The 18,491-nt window shown below is 38.4% G+C and overlaps 1 protein-coding gene across 6 annotated transcripts in view; it reads right to left on the bottom strand.

The window, feature by feature from the left end:
* Nucleotides 1–18,491, bottom strand: part of ST3GAL6 (ST3 beta-galactoside alpha-2,3-sialyltransferase 6) — a 39,652-nt gene that overhangs the window by 18,187 nt on the left and 2,974 nt on the right. For 4 of the 6 annotated variants that reach the window (XM_087937341.1, XM_087937344.1, XM_087937340.1 and 1 more), the window contains exons 2-3: nucleotides 8,312–8,411; nucleotides 2,687–2,746 (exon numbers count right to left, since the gene is read on the bottom strand). In XM_087937341.1, coding sequence (XP_087793467.1) covers nucleotides 2,687–2,746; nucleotides 8,312–8,409 — 158 coding nt within the window. In that variant the 5' untranslated portion in view covers nucleotides 8,410–8,411. The other 2 variants (XM_087937342.1, XM_087937345.1) reach the window with 2 other exon arrangements.

The following is an 18,491-nucleotide window of genomic DNA, read 5'->3' as shown; positions in this document are numbered from 1 at the left end:
AAATTAGGAATTCATTATTTCAACTTTCAAGACAAACAGATTCATGAATGAAGCAAATGAAATGCCTTACACCTGTAAGCAGATTGTCCACATGCTCAGATGCAATGTGAAATCTACTTATAATAATCTAACCAGACCAGTTATTTTATCTCTGACGCTCAGATAACGTATATGTGCACACTTTTTAGTTGGTGTTGACTCATTATAACTGTCTAGATCAGGGGTCTCCAACCTTGGCAACTTTAAGCCCGGAGGACTTCAACTCCCAGAATTACCCAGCCAGCTTTGCTGGGGCATTCTGGGAGTTGAAGTCCTCTACGTTTAAAGTTGCCAAGGTTGGAGATCCCTGGTCTAGATTAGTCTCTGCGGTTCTTGACAAGAGCACCAAGAAAGCAATAGCAAATGATGCCTTTTTCCTAGAGGTCACATTCATAATTAATGAGGAACTAGAATACACTGTCCCTTGAGTTCTAGTCTGTATCTTAACTACTACACCAAACTAGTTTTCATACGTGGGGTACAATTATGTAATAGCTTTATTTCTGTAAACAGCTTTTAGAGCACTGTTGTTATATCAATAACTATGTTATTTTATTGTTGGAAAGTTGGTGACTTCCTAAAAATTTTAAAAAATGTTTTTTCAGAATAGGAAACACCTATGTAGTAAGCCACCATATAGCATTTTTCAAACAGTTTCCTAATTACTGCAAAGTAATAGGGTAAGAAGTCCATGGAGGCTTCAATTTATATTAAGTAAATAACTACTACTTAAAGAAAAATATTTTAAATGAAAATAATGCTAAAATTGTGAACATGTGTTTATTTTATTTTTCAAAAGATGGAGTATTATTCCTTATTTCAATACAACTTAAGTTTGCATTATGACCAAATAATATGCACAAAGATTTGGGATTAAGACATAGAATTAAGGGTACATCTGGTCATGCCTGGCTTCTTTAACCACTTAAGGAGTTGACCAAATGTATGCAATTGCCAGTATTTGTGGCTCTTTTTCAGGGTTAGCCCTTCAGTGTTTAGGGCATTTTTATCCTGCAAAATTCAGTTTGTAAATTCATAAAAATATTTAGAAACTTACATTTCATCAGACCTTTTAATGTACACATGATACACACACTTGAGGTGGCTAAATCATTTTTGTCACTGCTTATTTGTGTTTATTAGTTGCAAGGAATCCATATTTGAAATTGTATTTCTGAAAAGATTGTCTGTTCTCTCCCTCCGTCCCTCCCTGTTCATTCATTTTTTTAAAAAATACAATCCAATTATGTGTGTCATCCTCAAAATCTTCCATTTGCTACTTTCTTTCAACCAGAGTATTCATTGTGTTGACACAATCCTGCAGGTTACCTGAGGCAGTTTCAGGTCACATGAGGCCTTTGTTTTTGAAATGGCTTTAGAGACTGCTCTTCTGCAGTCTCTAAAAACCATGCAGAACACCTTGGCCCATTCAGCTCCAGAGGCTGCATGAGAACACATCCCATTCTCATGTAACCTCCACAGTCTCCAAAAGCTGTGGGAGAATGGGGCATGCTCTCAAGGATAGCTATTGGGTTTTGGTGAATACTGGCATATCACCCAAAATGTCATGGAGCGTCACCTTTGACACATGTATCATAGGTTGCCATCACTATACTAGATCAAGTATAGCTTGTCTAGGAGAACGCTTCCTATGTTATTCGTTACAGAAAATAATTTCCATGAAACTAAACCGAACTTGCACAATATAACAACTCTGTGGACATATAAAAATTGTTTCCCAATAGCCTCTGGCATTTGGGGAGAGGCAAGATGGGCAGAATGCTAAAAGGAGAATTGTGACATAAATCCCACGCCTTCTGTGTACATCCTTACACAACACACATGTATGAAAGCAACAAAGCTTGCTGTGTGGAGCTCAATGCTGGTTTCATTCATTCTGATATAAATAACAAGTTTCTATAGATAGCTATACTGGCGGCATATGGCTTTAAAATGCTACTATTTTTCACAAGTGAAATCATGCATTGATTTAGGACAGCATCACCTCAGAAGAATATTAAGGAAGAATGCAAGCGTGAACAGTATTCATACATACAGGTCAACAATTTACATTTTGGAAAATGCAGGAACAGTTATCAATTACAAAAACAAACTAAAAATGCACTCCTACAGGTGAGAAAAATTTGCAGATGTAAAGATATTTATACTAGTAAAAGTCAAAAATCAAACCTAGCAGTTACATATTCAAACCTTGTTTCTAATGACAAAAGAGATTCTTGTAGCCATTTCTGAAGAAAATGAACTGGGAACTTTCTTTGCCAATATTACATTGGTTCAGGTATGGCACAGTTCAATTGATATTGATGCATCAACTTTTCCAGATTACAGTAATCTATACACCAGAGCAGGGGGCCCCAAACTTCTTCAATCATGCTGGCTGGGCTCTGGAAGTTGAAGTCCACAAGACTTAAAATTGCCAAGTTTTGAGGTCCCCGCTCTTAGTTTTTAGTTGTTTTACCTTTGGATAAATCTTGATTAGTATGCAATTGAATCTAAACTCTCTCTCGATCAATAAGTGTCATGGTTAGTACATCAATGTGGACAGCGCCGAACTCTTTCCTTCAGGGGAATGAAACCCTATCACTAACCTAAATAATCATTTCCATCACTTTCTTTTCTTACTCACGTCAGGAAAGTGGAAATATTGGTTTTGAAATTGCAACGTTTTCTGTTCAGAGAGGACAATCTAGAAAAAGAAGAGACCACATTAAAATAGATTGGCAGAAGGTGAAGATTCCATTTATGTAAAATCTGTTAAACTTTCTAATGCTTTTAAGAAATAGGTAATTCTATTCGTAAAATCTGAAGGGCAAATTGCCAGATACAAACAATACTACTTATTTCTCTCCAAGTATATCTAGCAATGATCTCAGTAGGAAAAAATATACTTCGAATTAATAAGCATAGAAGTTGAAAAGGATTTTAGAAATCATCTATTCCAATCTCCCTACTCAGGATTTGCTACAGCATCTCTGGTAGGTAACAATGCGGCCTCTATTTCAATATCCCTAGAGTTTTTATTTAAAAGTGCTTATTTAAAAGTATTTATTTATATACCACATAATCCAATGGTCCTAGAAGATTCAAAAATCAATTAGTCTACAACTGGAGCTATAATGTTTATTTATTATACTTGCCTGCTACTCATTCCTGGAGGCCCCAAGTGGCTAATGTCAAAAATCCCTCAAGTAAAAATAAAGTCACTCATAAAGGATAATTTAAAAGTCTCAACACCGTCAGATAGGATCAAGGAAAAATATATAAAATCATGGTTTCACCACTACATCCTAACATTCATAGCATGCCTTCTATCTGGCCAGGTGAAAAAGTTGGACTTAAAATGCTTCTTTGAAACCTGAGGAAAGGACAGATCCTAGACAGCTTCATTCATGAACTGCTGAAGCTGTTGTGCAACCAGCTAAGAAAGGGAGGTTGAATGCTGGGTGAAGATTGTCTAGCAATAGCATATTGCAGAGGGGGACAAACCACACCTCTTTAAGAAGTGGAGAAGCAATCCCCTCTCTAAAGAAAGAATTTGCCACCACCAGAATTCAACTACATGTCACTTCCTGGGCATCCTTAGCTAGTCATGAGGGACATGGATCTAATGAGCAAGGGTTCACAATTGTAAGGTACCTGTCCACCTCCTTAGGAACAACAGGTTCAAACTATTTCAAGATAAAATGGAAGTTTATGCCCAAGGCATCTCCTTAGGACCTGCCAAGAGTGACATCTACCTGGGAATGAATCCAAGTGATTTTGTCTTATAGATGCCTTGCAAATTCTCTGCATATCTGTGTAGGTAGATCTCCTCACAAAAGAGGTTGCAAGGGTGCAATCCAGCTCAAAGCCTTGGCACCCTCTCATTGTAAGTGATGACCAAGGCCAAGCCTCATTTGGACCATACAGCAGACCATCTGGAAAAAAAACCCCAGCTCCCTCTGGAACACATCCGGGACCATAATTCACCAAAGATGGACAGATTTAATAGGTCACACCACTCTATGGCAGGGTATCTCATGGTTACCAGGAAATATCCTAATCATAATAAATGAAGTTTTGCCCAAATCCATCTTATATACTGGGTGCAGCTCAGTAAGCTCATGTAATACTACTCTGCGAGATGCATTCTCTCTCTAAAGGCTTCTGGGTATAATTCAAGAGACTGGTTATCGCCTATAAAATTCGTCTAAGCACAAGACTGGGTTATTTATGGAGTTTCCTGTTTCCAACTGCCTCTGTTGGTCCCATAAGATCTGGCAGAATACTTGGTGAGACCCATGTCACAGTGCTTCACCCATTTCCTCTGATTAACAGATTAACAGAGTTGGAAGGGACCTTGTAGGTCATCTAAGCCAGGGGTCCCCAACCACCGGGCCGCGGACCGGTACAGGTCCGTGGATCATTTGGTGCCGGGCCGCAAAGAAAATAAAAATAAAATAAAAATGGCGGCTATCTTTGCCTTCGGTGAATGCTGCTGGGATCAGGGATCAAGGGCACAAATGAAAGAAGGGGAGGGAGGAAGCAACCAAAGCCTGTCCTGCTCTCCGGCTCAGCGGCTTCGGTTTCCTCCCGCCTCATTCCTCTCTCAGTTGCTCTCTCGCTCCTCCACCAGCCCAGGAAGAAACTGCTTCAAAGAAGCCGGCAGGGTGGCTTTTCCTGTCAGCGCAGCTCCTCCGAAGCACCCGTTCACCCCCCACCCCGCCGCCCGCGGTTCAATCCAGTGCTCCATTCTTCCTGCCTGCCTGCCTTCGTTTCTGGTTGTTTCGGAGCAGCTTCGGCTGAGAATAATAACTATTCGCCTCTTTTACTCAGCTGAAGCTACTCCAAAACAACCAGAAACGAAGGCAGGCAGGCAGGCAGAACGGAGCACTGTATTGAACCGCGGGCAGTGGGGTTGGGGTGAACGGGCGCTTCGGAGGAGCTGCGCCGAGAGGAAAAGCCACCCTGCCGGCTTCTTTGAAGCAGTTTCTCCCTGGGCTGGTGGAGGAGCGAGAGAGCGACTGAGAGAGGAACAAGGCAGACACCTGAGGGATAAGGCTGAGGGAGGGAGGGAGACACCTGAGGGATAAGGCTGAGGGAGGGAGGGAGACACCTGAGGGATGAGGCTGAGGGAGGCAGGGCTGAGGGGGGGGGCTTCTCAGCCATCCTGCAGGGACTTGTCCTGAGCCTCCCTGAACTTGGTGGTTTGCTGGCAGATGTTTTATTACCTGACTAGGTAACAACATCAGATGTTATCTAGTCAGGTAATGAAACGTCTGCAAGCAAACCACCAAACTCGGACTCCTCCCCCTCCTCCTCCTTGAAAAAGTGTTCTCCCCCCCCCCCCAAAAAAAAGTGTTTCTGGGTGAAACTGGTCCCTGGTACAAAAAAGGTTGGGGACCACTGATCTAAGCCAACCCACACCCAAGCGGACCAAACACCATTTTTGACAGATGGCAGTCCAGTCTCTTCTTGAAAGCTTCCAGTGATGAAGCTCCCACAATCTGTTCCATTGGCTGATTGCTCTCACTGTCAGAAAATTTCTCCTTAATTCCAGATTGAACTTCTTGTTCAGTATTCACTATTCCTTGTCTGGCCTTCAGGTGCTTTGGAGAATAGCATGACCCCCTCTTCTCTGTGGCAGCCCCTGAAATATTGGAACACTGCTATCATGTCTCCCCTGGTCTTTCTCTTCATGAGACTAGCCACGCCCAGTTCCTGCAACTGTTTGTCATATATTTTAGCCTCCAGTCCCCTAACCACCTTGGTTCCTCTTCTCTGCACTTTTTCGGTCTTAACATATTTTTATAGTGTGGTGACCAAAACTGGATGCAGTACTTTAGCTGGGGTCTTACTAAGGCTTTACAGAGTAATATTAGTATATCACTTGATCTTGATTGTATCCCTCTGGCTTTTTTGGCTGCCGCCACACATTGTTGATATTCAAATGGTCCCAATATGGCATTCCACAAGGCCCTGAAGACCTATTTTCAGGAACATTTGATCAGACCATGGGATCACCCTACCTAGAAATAAAGATATTGAACAAAATATGCAATGCCTGGCCTTGTTATTGATACTGTTTTCCTGTTCTGGACATTTATTGTGTTTTGTTTTTAATTCCCTTATTTTATAGTTGTAAGCCACCCGGAGTTGCTTTTACAAGCTGAGTAACTATATAAATCAAATAAAACATTATTCATCTCTAAAAGGTGTTCCCATGAAAGTCAGGCACCTGAAAGAAGGAGGGAAATCTCTGAGTTGGTAAACAATATGGGAATTGTAAGGAAATGAAGTTGCTGTCTGTACTTGGTGAAAGCAGCTGCAGCAAGACAAAAAATGCTTCCCACTCCCAATTCACAAAGCTAAGCTCATGCTTCCTGCCCCCCCCAAAAGTGCTGCAAATGTTTACAGCCTCCTGTCACAGCACGACAGGATATGGGTTCAATTCAGAGTTTACTTACAAGCATCCATGCTGGAGTGTTCCAGCTACCTGGCATATTGAGAAAAATCCTGGTGTTTCAGGGTCTTTTGGAGATCTGTAGGCAGTTTTACACTACACAGCCCCCCCTAGCCTACCAAAGGCTCCTGGAAGGGGACAACTATCTATGAGCTTTGAAGTCCTTGAGTTACAATCACAATTGAGCTCAAAATTTATGTTGCTAAGTGAAACATTTGTTAAGTGAATTTGCCCCATTTTTACAACTTTTCTTGCCCCAGTTGTTAAGTGAATCATTGCATTTGTTAAGCTAGTAACATGGTTCTTAAGTGATTCTGGATTCCTCATTGACTTGTCGGATCACAAAAGTTGATCACATGATGCCAGAACACTGCAAGCATCATAAATATGAACCTCTTACCAAGCATCTGATTTCTGTAAGTGTGAAAAATGTTCATAAGTGATAAGTAACTTTGAACAGTTACTAAATGAACTGTTGTAAGTCAAGGACTACCTGTACTCAGCAGCAGAAGGGACCTATAATTATTTTAGCTCCACATCATTCTTCTTTAATTTTTTAACTACAGCTTTTTAATTTCCATTAACTTATTCACTAAATCACTTTAGCTTTCATTTCATTTGTATGTTCATTGCCTCCTAGTTCCCAAATCTACTGCTCATAAGTCACTGTGGCAAAACAACCAGGCACTTGCTGTTATTCAGGTGTAAGTCATGTCTAATTCTTCACAACTCCATAGCACGCCAGGCCTTACCTCTCCTCCAATGTCTCCCAGAGTTTGCCCAAGTTCGTGATCATTTGTGTCAATAACACTCATCCTCGGTTTTCCCCTTTCCCTTATGCCTTCAATCTTTCCCAACATCGGCTTCTTTTCCAATGTGTTCTCTCTTGTCATTAAATGATCAAAGTATTTGAGCTTTAGCGTCAGTATCTGTACTTCCAAAGAACAACCAGGGTTGATTTCCTTTAGCATTGATTGATTTGATTTCTTTTCGATCTAAGGGACTCGAGTCAAGAGCCTTCTCCAACATCACAATTCAAAAGCATAAATTCTTCAGTGCTCAGCCTTCCTTACAGGCCAACTCTCATAGTCATACATTATTATTGGGAAAACCATAGCTTTGCCTGTATGGACCCTTGTCAGCAAGGTGATGTCTCTGCTTTTTACTATGCTGTCTAGATCTGCCATAGCTTTTTACCCAAGGAACAAGCATCTTTTAATTTCATGGCTGAAAATTGCCATCTGCATTGATCTTGCAGTCCAAGAAAATAAAATCTGTTACTGCTTCTATTTCTTCCCTTTCTATTTGCTAGCAAGTGATGGAACCAGATGCCATGATCTTAGTTTTTTTTAATGTTTAGTTAGTTTCAAGCCAACTTTTGCACTTTCTTTTACCATCATTAAGAGGGTTTTTAGTTCCTCTTCACTTTCTGCCATTAAAGTGGTATCATCTGCATATCTGAGGTTGTTATTTTTCCCAGCAATCTTAATTCCGGCTTGTGATTCTTCCAGCCTGGTATTTCGTATGATGTACTCTGCACATAAGTTAAATAAGCAGGGTGGCAATTTATGCCTTGTTGTACTTCATTCCTTATCTTGAACCAATCAGTTGCCCCATGTCCGGCTTCTTCACCTCCTTCTTGATCTGCAGTTAGGACACCAGTTAATTCTGCACATGAGAAACATGAGAAGCTGCTTTCTAGCTCCTGAATGTCACAGGGATTGGAGAAGTCTTTCACATAGCTTAGCCACATGTACAAATTATCAGGACAAAGGAAAAGATAGCTTTTCTAATAATATATTGCCATACCCAAAGCTGTTGGTTGTCCACAGGTTGCTATGTAACACAGCATACATCACTCCAGCACCCAGGACAATCATGAATAATATTTGTTTCATGACCAGCATACCTGAAACACAAATATTAAATGAGGCTTTTATGTCTACAAGTTCATTGTGAGCATGAGTACAGTAGAAAAAAATTCTTAATTTATACTATTCACTAGTTATTTATTGGATGACTAATTCCTTTATCAGGCTTTCAAACATAAGCAAATAACTTCTAACTCTATAGGGCTTCTATATATAATGGTATTTATTAATTCTCTTATTATGACTATGATGTGCCATTAGTTATACTTATTCAGGAGAATTTAAATCAAACATTTTTTTAAAAATGCATTTTCTCATGGGGGGGGGGGGAAGTATGACCTTGAACATACTGGTGATCTATTATGTATTTTTTCAAGTTCCAAATTTTGTATTTTGCTAAGAGAAAATTAACTCACTCTTTCCCCAAAGATATACAATCCTCTTTTTTGATGCATACTTGTAAGGGTTTAATAAATATGTACATACAAAATATTTGTCAACTTCAAACCGAACCTGGCAGCAGCCATTTTTCTGTTCCTCAGTTACCACACAGAGTGGGGAAGGAGGTTGGAATGCCTTACTAGACACAACAGAGAACTTTCTCTTGAGAACCAAGGTAATCTCTACTGACAATGAATAAGGTTGGGGAAGGAGTGCCTGGAGGGCCAGCCAATTAACCCAATTGGCCAATGTGACCTATGACACTTGGGGATGGGGTTATCTCCAATTTTAATTATACTGAAACAAGAGTTACAACAGTTCCAATGCTTGGTACATTCTGTGATCATGTGATTGCCACAATTTGGTTAATAACTATAACCAGAATTGCCAGATCTGCTATCTTAAATTAGCATGGCATGTGATATTTTTTTTATTTACAACCACATCATGGCCTCGATCATTAACCGAGGAGTATCTGAACAAAGAACTTAGTGAGGGATTGTATATTACACTATATTTGTATTGCCATAAGTGGATCTCCACTCTCTAAAGAAACAATATGAAATGTTCTTGAATAAATAATGAAAGAGAAATATTAATTTAACTAGCTTGTGCTTGTGCAATATAACATGTCTCATTTAATAGAACGTTTGTACAGTTGTGTCTCAGATAATAGAAAATGAAGAGAAAATTTGTATAGTTGTTGACTACACAAATACTGAGAAAGTTCTGAGGGGTTTTTCTTTTCGAAAGAGCAGGAAATGTAGAGAGAGAAAAATAAACTACAAGTATGAAAACAATATGCAGATACTACCATTATCCCAATCAAGATTTGAATAATGGAAAGATATTGGTATCAGTACTGAGAATGCTAGAATAGACTAAGAGGATTAAAAGCAGAACAGCTTATCCTAGAAACTGGCAATAGAAAGAAAGAAAAACAAGATATGATCTGTACATACATGTCCAAATAAAAGGAGAAACTAAAGTTGAAGCAGAGGCTAAAAGGGAACAGGGTTTGTTTGTTTTTTGTTTTCTTTTGTTTAAGGCATGGGGGATGGGGGGAAAGACTATAAGCTACTTAAAATGAGAAGGAAACTTTAGTACTGTAAAGGTACTAGAATATGCCCCAGGCATGAATTAGCTAAAAAAAACCAGAAAATTCTAATACTGCTCTTTCTGTATCTCAAACAATGAAACTACATGTAATATTACCACTTTTACCAGTTTTCTATATTTGGATGGGCAAACTGAATACCCACCTCCAAAGACTGTTGTGCTGTGTCTAGGCCTAAACCTTTTTTTGCATCACACCACTCACTTCCTGTCCGTTTGTCTAACAGCATATTACCATTCATGTATTTCATTTTTTTGTTAATGTTGTAGCCAATTCACATAGAGTAAATAGAATATGACTCAGATGTTCAATATACACTATGTACAATCTTTTTTCTCTTCTGTTGACACTATGTTCATCAGGTTCCAGAATACAGCAATAATTGTGTGTAAGCATGCAGAGTTTTTGTATACCTGAGTCTGCATTTTCTTAGTTTTATTCACATTTCAGCTATGGAATTTGAATCAAAATCACAGTATCAGTTTTCCTGTGTTTTATCGTCATGAAAGAAATCCTATTATCACCCCAACAGTATTCTAATGCTGGATGAAGCTGGCATTATTTAATAGCCACATTTGTAAGTTGAGCTGTAGTAAAATAGTGTTTCAACATTATATTCTAAGTAGATTGATAATAGCTTAAAATATTTTCCAATTTCCAATTAATTGTCCAGAGTCACTTTTCTGAGATGGGTAGCCATATACATTGGATAATAAATAAAATCTAAAAGCATACTGAAATAACTTTTTTTCTTTAAAAGTATTCATTTTGGAGAACTAAAAACAGAAGTGTTGAACTAGTTTCTAAACTGGATGTTTGAAGTTCCTGAAATTCCTAGTGTTCTGCAAAATAATAATAATAATAAAGGTAAAATCAGAAGTATGTAACATTCTCATATAGTTATTTGCAGTCACTGGGGTGTTTTGAGAAAGGAACAGGAAAAAGTGCTACAAAGATTCTCACTAAAACTGAACTAGTCCCCCATTGGGAAAAATTTATTCAGTGATACCCAGATCTATATTATCCAGTGTGTGGAATTTCAACTCCCAAAATAATGACATATTTAGAGAACCTATTATTTTGCTGTAATTAATATTGCATAATATTGAACAATAAAATGTCTACAGTTTTGGCATCTTTATAAAGTAGGAACCAATACAACACCACAATCATTTTTATGTTTAAAAGCAGCACAATTTCCATTTCCCATGATTGTTTGTAGCAACACTGAAGTTATTTCTTAACCCTGGACTGATTTATTTATTTCAAATGCTTTTAATCCACATTTTAAGAATAAAAGTCTTCCAAAATAACCACACCAAGATTACAGCACAAGACCCAGGATGTCACAACAATAGAACTCAGAAGGTCATCACACAGCCCATGACCCAGGTCATTACAACACAGGAGGCTGATAGACACCCAGTTGTTACATATGCCTTGATGTACCAGCGCATGTGCAATTGAGACAAAGATTGTCAAACCAGTGAGTCTTTTAATCTAAACAAACTCTGGCAAAAACACTTTTTAGCAGTAGCAGCCACCACTGCCATCTACCTTAACAGACAATACAAATTCTACAATAAAAATCTAAGCTGGGAATTTACCGTTCAAAATAATAAAAAAGAACTTTGTCAAAAAGGATTCAAATACTTCCAATCAATCTGACTTTCCTGTCTATCTTCCAGTTTGCCTGAGATTGTTTCTATGTGTTCACCCTTCTTCATTTTAGAACATGAATAACCCTTTATATGACCTATAAAGAAGCATTACTTGTTCCTGAGTCCAGGTGAGGAACCTCAATCCACTAGTCAACCTTTTAAATTATTAAGAAGAAAGTCAAAATCTGAGATTTTTACTCCACCTGTAATTTATCAGAATCGGATAGAACCTTTATACTGCAATTACAAAGTTAAATTCAGACACACAAGCAAGGCAAATGCTGCCAGTTTGTCTATGCAAGCGGTCACCAACTAGTGGGCTGTGGCCCACTGATGGGCCGTGGAAAAATTTTGGTGGGCCGCAAAAGAAATGGCCCCCAAAAGCAATTAATCTGGGCCGCGCAGTTCTCTCGCCTCCCAGCTCGAGGGACCCCGGAGTCAGGTCCCTGAGATGCACACGCCAACCAGCTCCCACACACAGTAGCAGTGGCGGCAACAACAGTCCCCACCCCCAGCACCCACTGTTAGCTCTTTCCATTAGTTCTCTAGCTTTTAATTGCTCCTGCCTCTCTTTCCTTCCCCCTCCCCCCCACATTCAGGCAGGCAAAGGAGATGAAGCCGTGTGCAGCTCTCTGCTTTTCCAGCCCTTGTTGCCTCTCCCAACATCAAAGCCTCGGAGATGCAGGCAAAGCCGCCTCCGCACTAGCGTCCTGATTTGCCTGAGCATGCTCGGTTAGTTAAGAATCACCCTACCCAGAGAAGGAAGTGCTGGAGGAGGAGAAGGCAGTAGTGGAGAAGCAAGCAACTCAGGGCACTACCGCTGTGGCGGCTTTGCCTGCGTTTCCGAGGCTTCAATGTTGGGAGAAGGCAGGGCTGGAAAAGCAGAGAGCTGCACACGGCTCTGTCTCCTTTCCTTTCCTGCCTGCACGTGGGCGGGGGGGGGGAAGGAAAGAGAAAGAGCCAGGAGCAATTCAAAGCTAGAGAACTAATGGGAAGAGCTGACAGTGGGTGCTGGAGAGGGGACAGTTGTTGCCACTGCTGCTGTGTGTGGGAGCGTGCATCTCAGGGACCTGAGCGGGGAGGCGTGGGAACTGCAAGTGGGAGCGTTTGGTGGTTTTTAAGATCTCCTGGAATGCGGTAGATTGGTGTTTTGTAGGTCTTGGTGAAAGAGTGAGCTTTGTTTTATCTCCTTTCCTCCCCTGGTAATGCAAGAGATGTTTTTTCTCTCTCTCTCCCCACCCCTCCCCTGCCCCCAAATAATCACAGGCTGTGGCTGGGTTTGGCAGCGAAGTGCTAAAGCAAGCGAAGTGCCCCTAGGGACACTTTTCCTTGCCTGTCTCCAGGGGCGGCTGGAAGAGCCACCTCCCCCCCGCCCCCAGCTTTTCCTTGGCTGCAGATCTGAGCTCTCTCAATCCTCCACCTGGCATCTGAAACACTCTTCTGTCTCTTTGGAAGGTGCAGGGGTGGGGAGGCTTCCAGCCCGGAACGTTTTATTTTGTTATCATTAAACATTTACATTTTTGTTATAATTAAATAAGTGTGTATGTGTATAATATATATGTATGTATGTATGTATGTATGTATATATGTATACATGTATGTATATTTAATATAAAAATTTTATATTAAATATATTAGCTTTTAAAAAAAAATCATATTAGTGGTCCTTGGGATTTAAAAGTATGAATTTGGTGGGCCCTGGGATCCAGAAGGTTGGCGACCCCGATCTATACAACACAGAAACAGTTTGTGATTTCAGCAGGATCAAGAGCAAACCACAGCGTCTTTCTTTTGATTCCTAAAATGAAGTCAGCAAGTTTGTGTGTGTTTGGACTGGTTTGTTAGGTGTCTGCTTTTGGGATGAATGGATGGAGACACAACCTCAGATTCTATAAAGAAGGATCAAGAAACAGTGAAATCCAAAGGATCTTTAGAGAATAGCCAGGAACAGAAATAATAGCTTTTTGTATTTTGTTTGAATATGTTTATTTATTTGTCCAGCAAATAATGGTTATGAAACAATGGAAAACTGATTGAAGGCAAAGAAATAGCTTTAAACTGTAAGCATGGGGAAACTAATGCTTTTTTACCCATGAAAATCTATTTTTCTTTCTTAAATTGAAAGAACTATGCCTTTTTTTACCTATTTGTAGAAAACATTAAACAAATTCAAAGGCTATTGAAATGAACTTGTGTTGCAATTTTTGGATGAAAAATACTAATAATGTATTTACTGTCCCCTTAGGGCTCCTTGAAAAATGGCTAATAGGTAGAAAATCAGAGAAAGGTGGCTCTGCTTCATAAGCAGATATGGATGCTAGCTGCTGCTACTCTTAATGTGATTTCAGGTAGTCCTTAAATTTCAACTGTAATGGAATCTGTCCAATTTTACATCTTTGTCTATGGTCAAGTAAATCACTAAAGTTGTTAACTGAATCCACAGTCATTAAAATGATGTCATAGTTATTAAGCAAACCCATTGTTCACTGTAGGGCATTTCTGGTGAAAACTGGAAGCAAATATCGGGTTTCAGCAAAAACTTAAATTATAGTCATGTGATCATGGGATGCCGCAAATGGCTGTAAATGCAAACTAGTTGCTAAGCCCATGAAATTTGGTCATGTGACCATGGAAGCATAGGAATTTCAGAACTGGGTGGTACCTGGTGGGGGGAAATCATAAGTAGACTACCTACTTATAGGTAGTTATAAGTAGACTACCTGTATGCTTTGTCACTATAACCCAGTCAGCAACACAGCCAACAAAATTTCAGTGCACTCTTGGCACTTCCACCCAACAGTTTCAACCAAAACTGTCAAGCTAGAAGTATAGTTGAACCTGAATTCCTAGCCTCCTAAGTCAATTGCTTTTAGCTAAAAGCACATTATGGGCAAAAGTAAAAAGCATTGTTTATTAGTACCCCACCACCACCACTAATATAATTCAATGTACAATTTGGTGTTTGTAAACCTGTAAATCACATGCAAAAATGTACTTCAGACATGCTGGAAGAAAATTCCATTTTGAGAGATAATTACCTACAGAAAAATTCACATAACTTACTTATATATTTCAATACTCACATAAATACAATAGTTATATTTAAATATACATTGGTGATATTTAAATTCATTGCAGTTAATAGTATAAAGATCTTTAGTATATTCACTGTAATGAAATTTAATCTATACAGAAACATTACTGTTAAGTGATACATCTATTTGGTGTCAGCTTCTATACATGATAACTATAATTCTAAAAATTACGCAAACTACTTTGGGAATGTTTTTGTAAAAAAGTTTTTACATTAAGCCTTTTGTGTATACATGCTCAAGCTTTTCTGAACAAGTAGGTTTTTGCCTACTCGTTATAGCCCCTTTAATAAAAGCTACAATCCTTACATCATCATAAAGGGCTGTAATATTTTCCTTAGTAATGTATAATATGCAAATAATCTGGCCAGAATCTCCTTTAAGTGGGCCCATAAATGTTTTACAGAATTTTATTTCAGTTTGGTCCAGCATATAGTGTTTCAACAATAAATCCAACCATAAAGTTAAAGCTGTCTAAATGGGATACGGTCCAATAGAGAGGAACCAGGGATCACACCTGCTCCAAATACCATAATAATGTAGATGGAAACTTCCACACACTTCCTCATATGGTAAATCCCACAAATGCAGTGTTGCAGCGGATCAGAGCTCTCTCCTGTGAGAAGAGCTTGGACTGAGCCCCAACTATACTGGTTCAGAACTAACATGCCAATTTCCTCTACCCATCATTTCTATGCAAAGAAACACTAAAAATATAATGTCTGCCAAGAGACATCATATGATAAATTCTCAGCCCACTTCCTGCTTTATGGGCCAGTGTAAACTAGCGAGGCTTTGCAACTGGTAGATATTCTCAGATTTTGTATTCCCTAATATATGTTTTCTGCTTCAAAATAAACAGCTATGTGAGGGCGGAGCTGGCATCGCGACGATACGGCATGCGATTTTGGATGTCTGAGATCGCTGCCGATATCTTTGCTCCTGGACGGTCCATTTGGATCTAAACCATCCCGAAGAGACGGTGAATGCAAAGAGCGCATCCTGTCGATCCCAGGGATACCGCAAAGTCCCTGGTAGTTCCCGGAGAAGCTCTTTTTGCCAGTGGCAAAGAGGCAGCCATTAAAGCTGCTGAAGTCAGGACAGCTCCGAAACGAAAGAGAACGGAAAGAGAAAGTGTGCCGGTTTGGTGAGAACTTTTTCTTTAAAATTTGAAAGGACACCCTAAGGAAAAGAAAGAATCTGTAAAAGTTTTGATAGAAGTGATTAAGTGGCAATTTTAAATAGGAATGTCAAAGTAATATTTTTATTTTTATTTTCTTATTGCTGGGTTTTCTACATACGATTTTATATTTTGAAACTGGCCTGGTTTGTTTTTTTCTTCTTCCACTTATTCTTTCTCTTCTTTTTGATTTTATAATATTTTAGGCTAGAGACTCCCTTTTAGTTATCTTTTTTTAATATCTTTTTCCCTTCTTAATTAATTTTCATTATATTTTGTTTGGAAAAGGAGGGGGAAAGTGAAAGCAAAAGAAACTCTGTAACACTGCCAACTAGAGGCTTGGAAATATTTTATTTCTTTTTCTTAACCAGACAAAGCTGAGAAAGAACTGAGACTTCTTTTCAGGGACATTGCCTGTTTGATAAGATAGAGGGAAGAGCATGGGAGAGTATTATTGCAGGTGCTCTTCTGGGTTTCTATCAACAGCTGTAGTCTGGTGTTGAAGCTTATAGAAAAAAAAGGTAATAAGATTCTGGAGAAGAGTGTTATAAATCTTAACAAAAGCCTTGGACAATTTAACAAAGTGCAGTGTGCTCTTTTTATTTATTTTTTTAAGCTGTGCCATTTCTTACTTTAACAAACCCCTTCCTTACTAGTTTACTTTTTGTAATAACTATTTGGATTTTTGGCCTTTTGGAACTTGATTTTTGTCTTTCCTTTTGTCTTTTGAAGTCAAATTTTTATGTTTGCATTTTATTTTAAAGGAAAAGCTTCAGTATTTGATTTCCCTCCTTTTTTTTAAGGGAGTAGTCTCTTTTCTTTTTTCTCTCTCCCTCTCTTGTATTTTTTTTTCTATTTACCTTACATATTGGTGTTTTTTTTTATTTTTGTGTCTTTCTTTTTTTTTCTTATGCATCCTTTTATACCTGAGACCTCTTAATTGGATTAAGGTGTTGAAGAATCTGAAGAACTTTTCTTTTCTCCTTTTTAGTTTTTTACCTTTTACCTTTCCGCCCTTTTCAGGATTTAACAATTTTTTTTCTTTTTTGTGTGTGTTTATGCTCTTTTCTTCCATTTTTGAGTTTTTACTGCTATCTAACAAATCAATTGGACTAAGGCATAGAAGAACCTGAAGAAATAATAATAATAATAATAATTATTATTATTATTATTATTATTATTATTATCGCTACTATTTGGTTTCTTTTTTCCCACTATTTTTATTTGGAATTGCAATTGGTTATTTCACAAGTGGATTAAGGTCTAGAAGAACCTGAAGATTTTGAATTGTTTGAAATGAGTAGGAAATTAACAGCCCCTGGTTCCTCAACTTCTACTTCTTCCTCTTCACCATCTGGAGGACAACATTCAGTACAGACAATGTTACAGCAAGAAAAAGAACAGGAAAAAGTAACCCTGCAGATGATTATGCAAGGAATTCAAAATATACAAATAAGAACAGAGAATACTGAAAAGAGAACAGAGAACATTGAACAAAGAACAGGGAAAACTGATGAAAAAGTGGAGAACATTCAACAAATGATGAAGTATGATGAGAGATTCCAAAAAAATTGAAGAAGATAAACAGAGATAAGAAGATCGGAGACACTGATAGCAGATTAATTGTGGTTGAACAAGATAAAAGTGGGATGCTGAGATGGGAGATGGACAGATCAGAATTTTATCTCAGATTCCAAAACACAGAGGAAGAAAAGGGACAAAACCTAGCTGACATAATGATAGAAATTTTGGCTGAAGCTTTGGAAATAACTAAAGAGAAGGTGACTGATAGAATAGATGAGGCTTATCGAGTCTTCACAAGATATGCAATGGGAAATGGCTTACCAAGAGAAGTTCACATTAGATTTACAAAGAAAGCCATTAAAACGCAAATATTGCAAGTGGCAAGAGAGAAAACATTGAAATATAAAGATAAGGAGATTGTGGTTCTGAAATAAGTACCCAGAAGAGTGAGAGAGATGAGAACAGAATACCGATTTATGACCAAAATGTTACTTTAAAAAGAGGTGAATTATAGATGGCTGATTCCAGAAGGTTTAATGTTCACATGGCAAGAACACAGACATAGAATTGACTCAATTGAGAAAGCTGAATCATTTTACACAGAATTTTTTGGAGGGAAAGAGGAAGAGGCAGAAAAAGAAATCTCACTAATTGAATTCCAAGATGACTGCCAAATGGCAATTGAAAAAGAAGGTGCAGTAGGTGGAAAGGAGGAAGCCAAAGAACAATGTGAACCAAGAGCTACGAGAGCTACTAAACCTAACTACAAAATATAACCAAGGAAGAGAAAAAATTGATTACAATTAATATAAATGCACTTAACTCGGCTGTTAAAAGAAGGAAAACTTTCCATAAATTAGAGAAATTAAAATTTGATATAATCTGCCTACAAGAAGTACATATCAAAAAGCAACATGAACAATTGTTGATACAGCCAAAGTTAGGGAAAATATTTACTTCTTTGACACAATGCAAGAAAAGAGGAGTGGTTTTATACATTAAAGATATTATCTCAGTGAAATTGACCTATACTGATGATGATGGAAGAATACTAATGGTGGAAATAATGGACAATAATATGAAAACACTCCTGATTGCAATAT

This window comes from Pseudonaja textilis, chromosome 7, assembly GCF_049901715.1.
Source record: "Pseudonaja textilis isolate UNSWEBS1 chromosome 7, rPseTex1.2, whole genome shotgun sequence".
NCBI lineage: Eukaryota > Metazoa > Chordata > Lepidosauria > Squamata > Elapidae > Pseudonaja > Pseudonaja textilis.
This window is presented reverse-complemented; position numbering and strand designations above follow the sequence as displayed.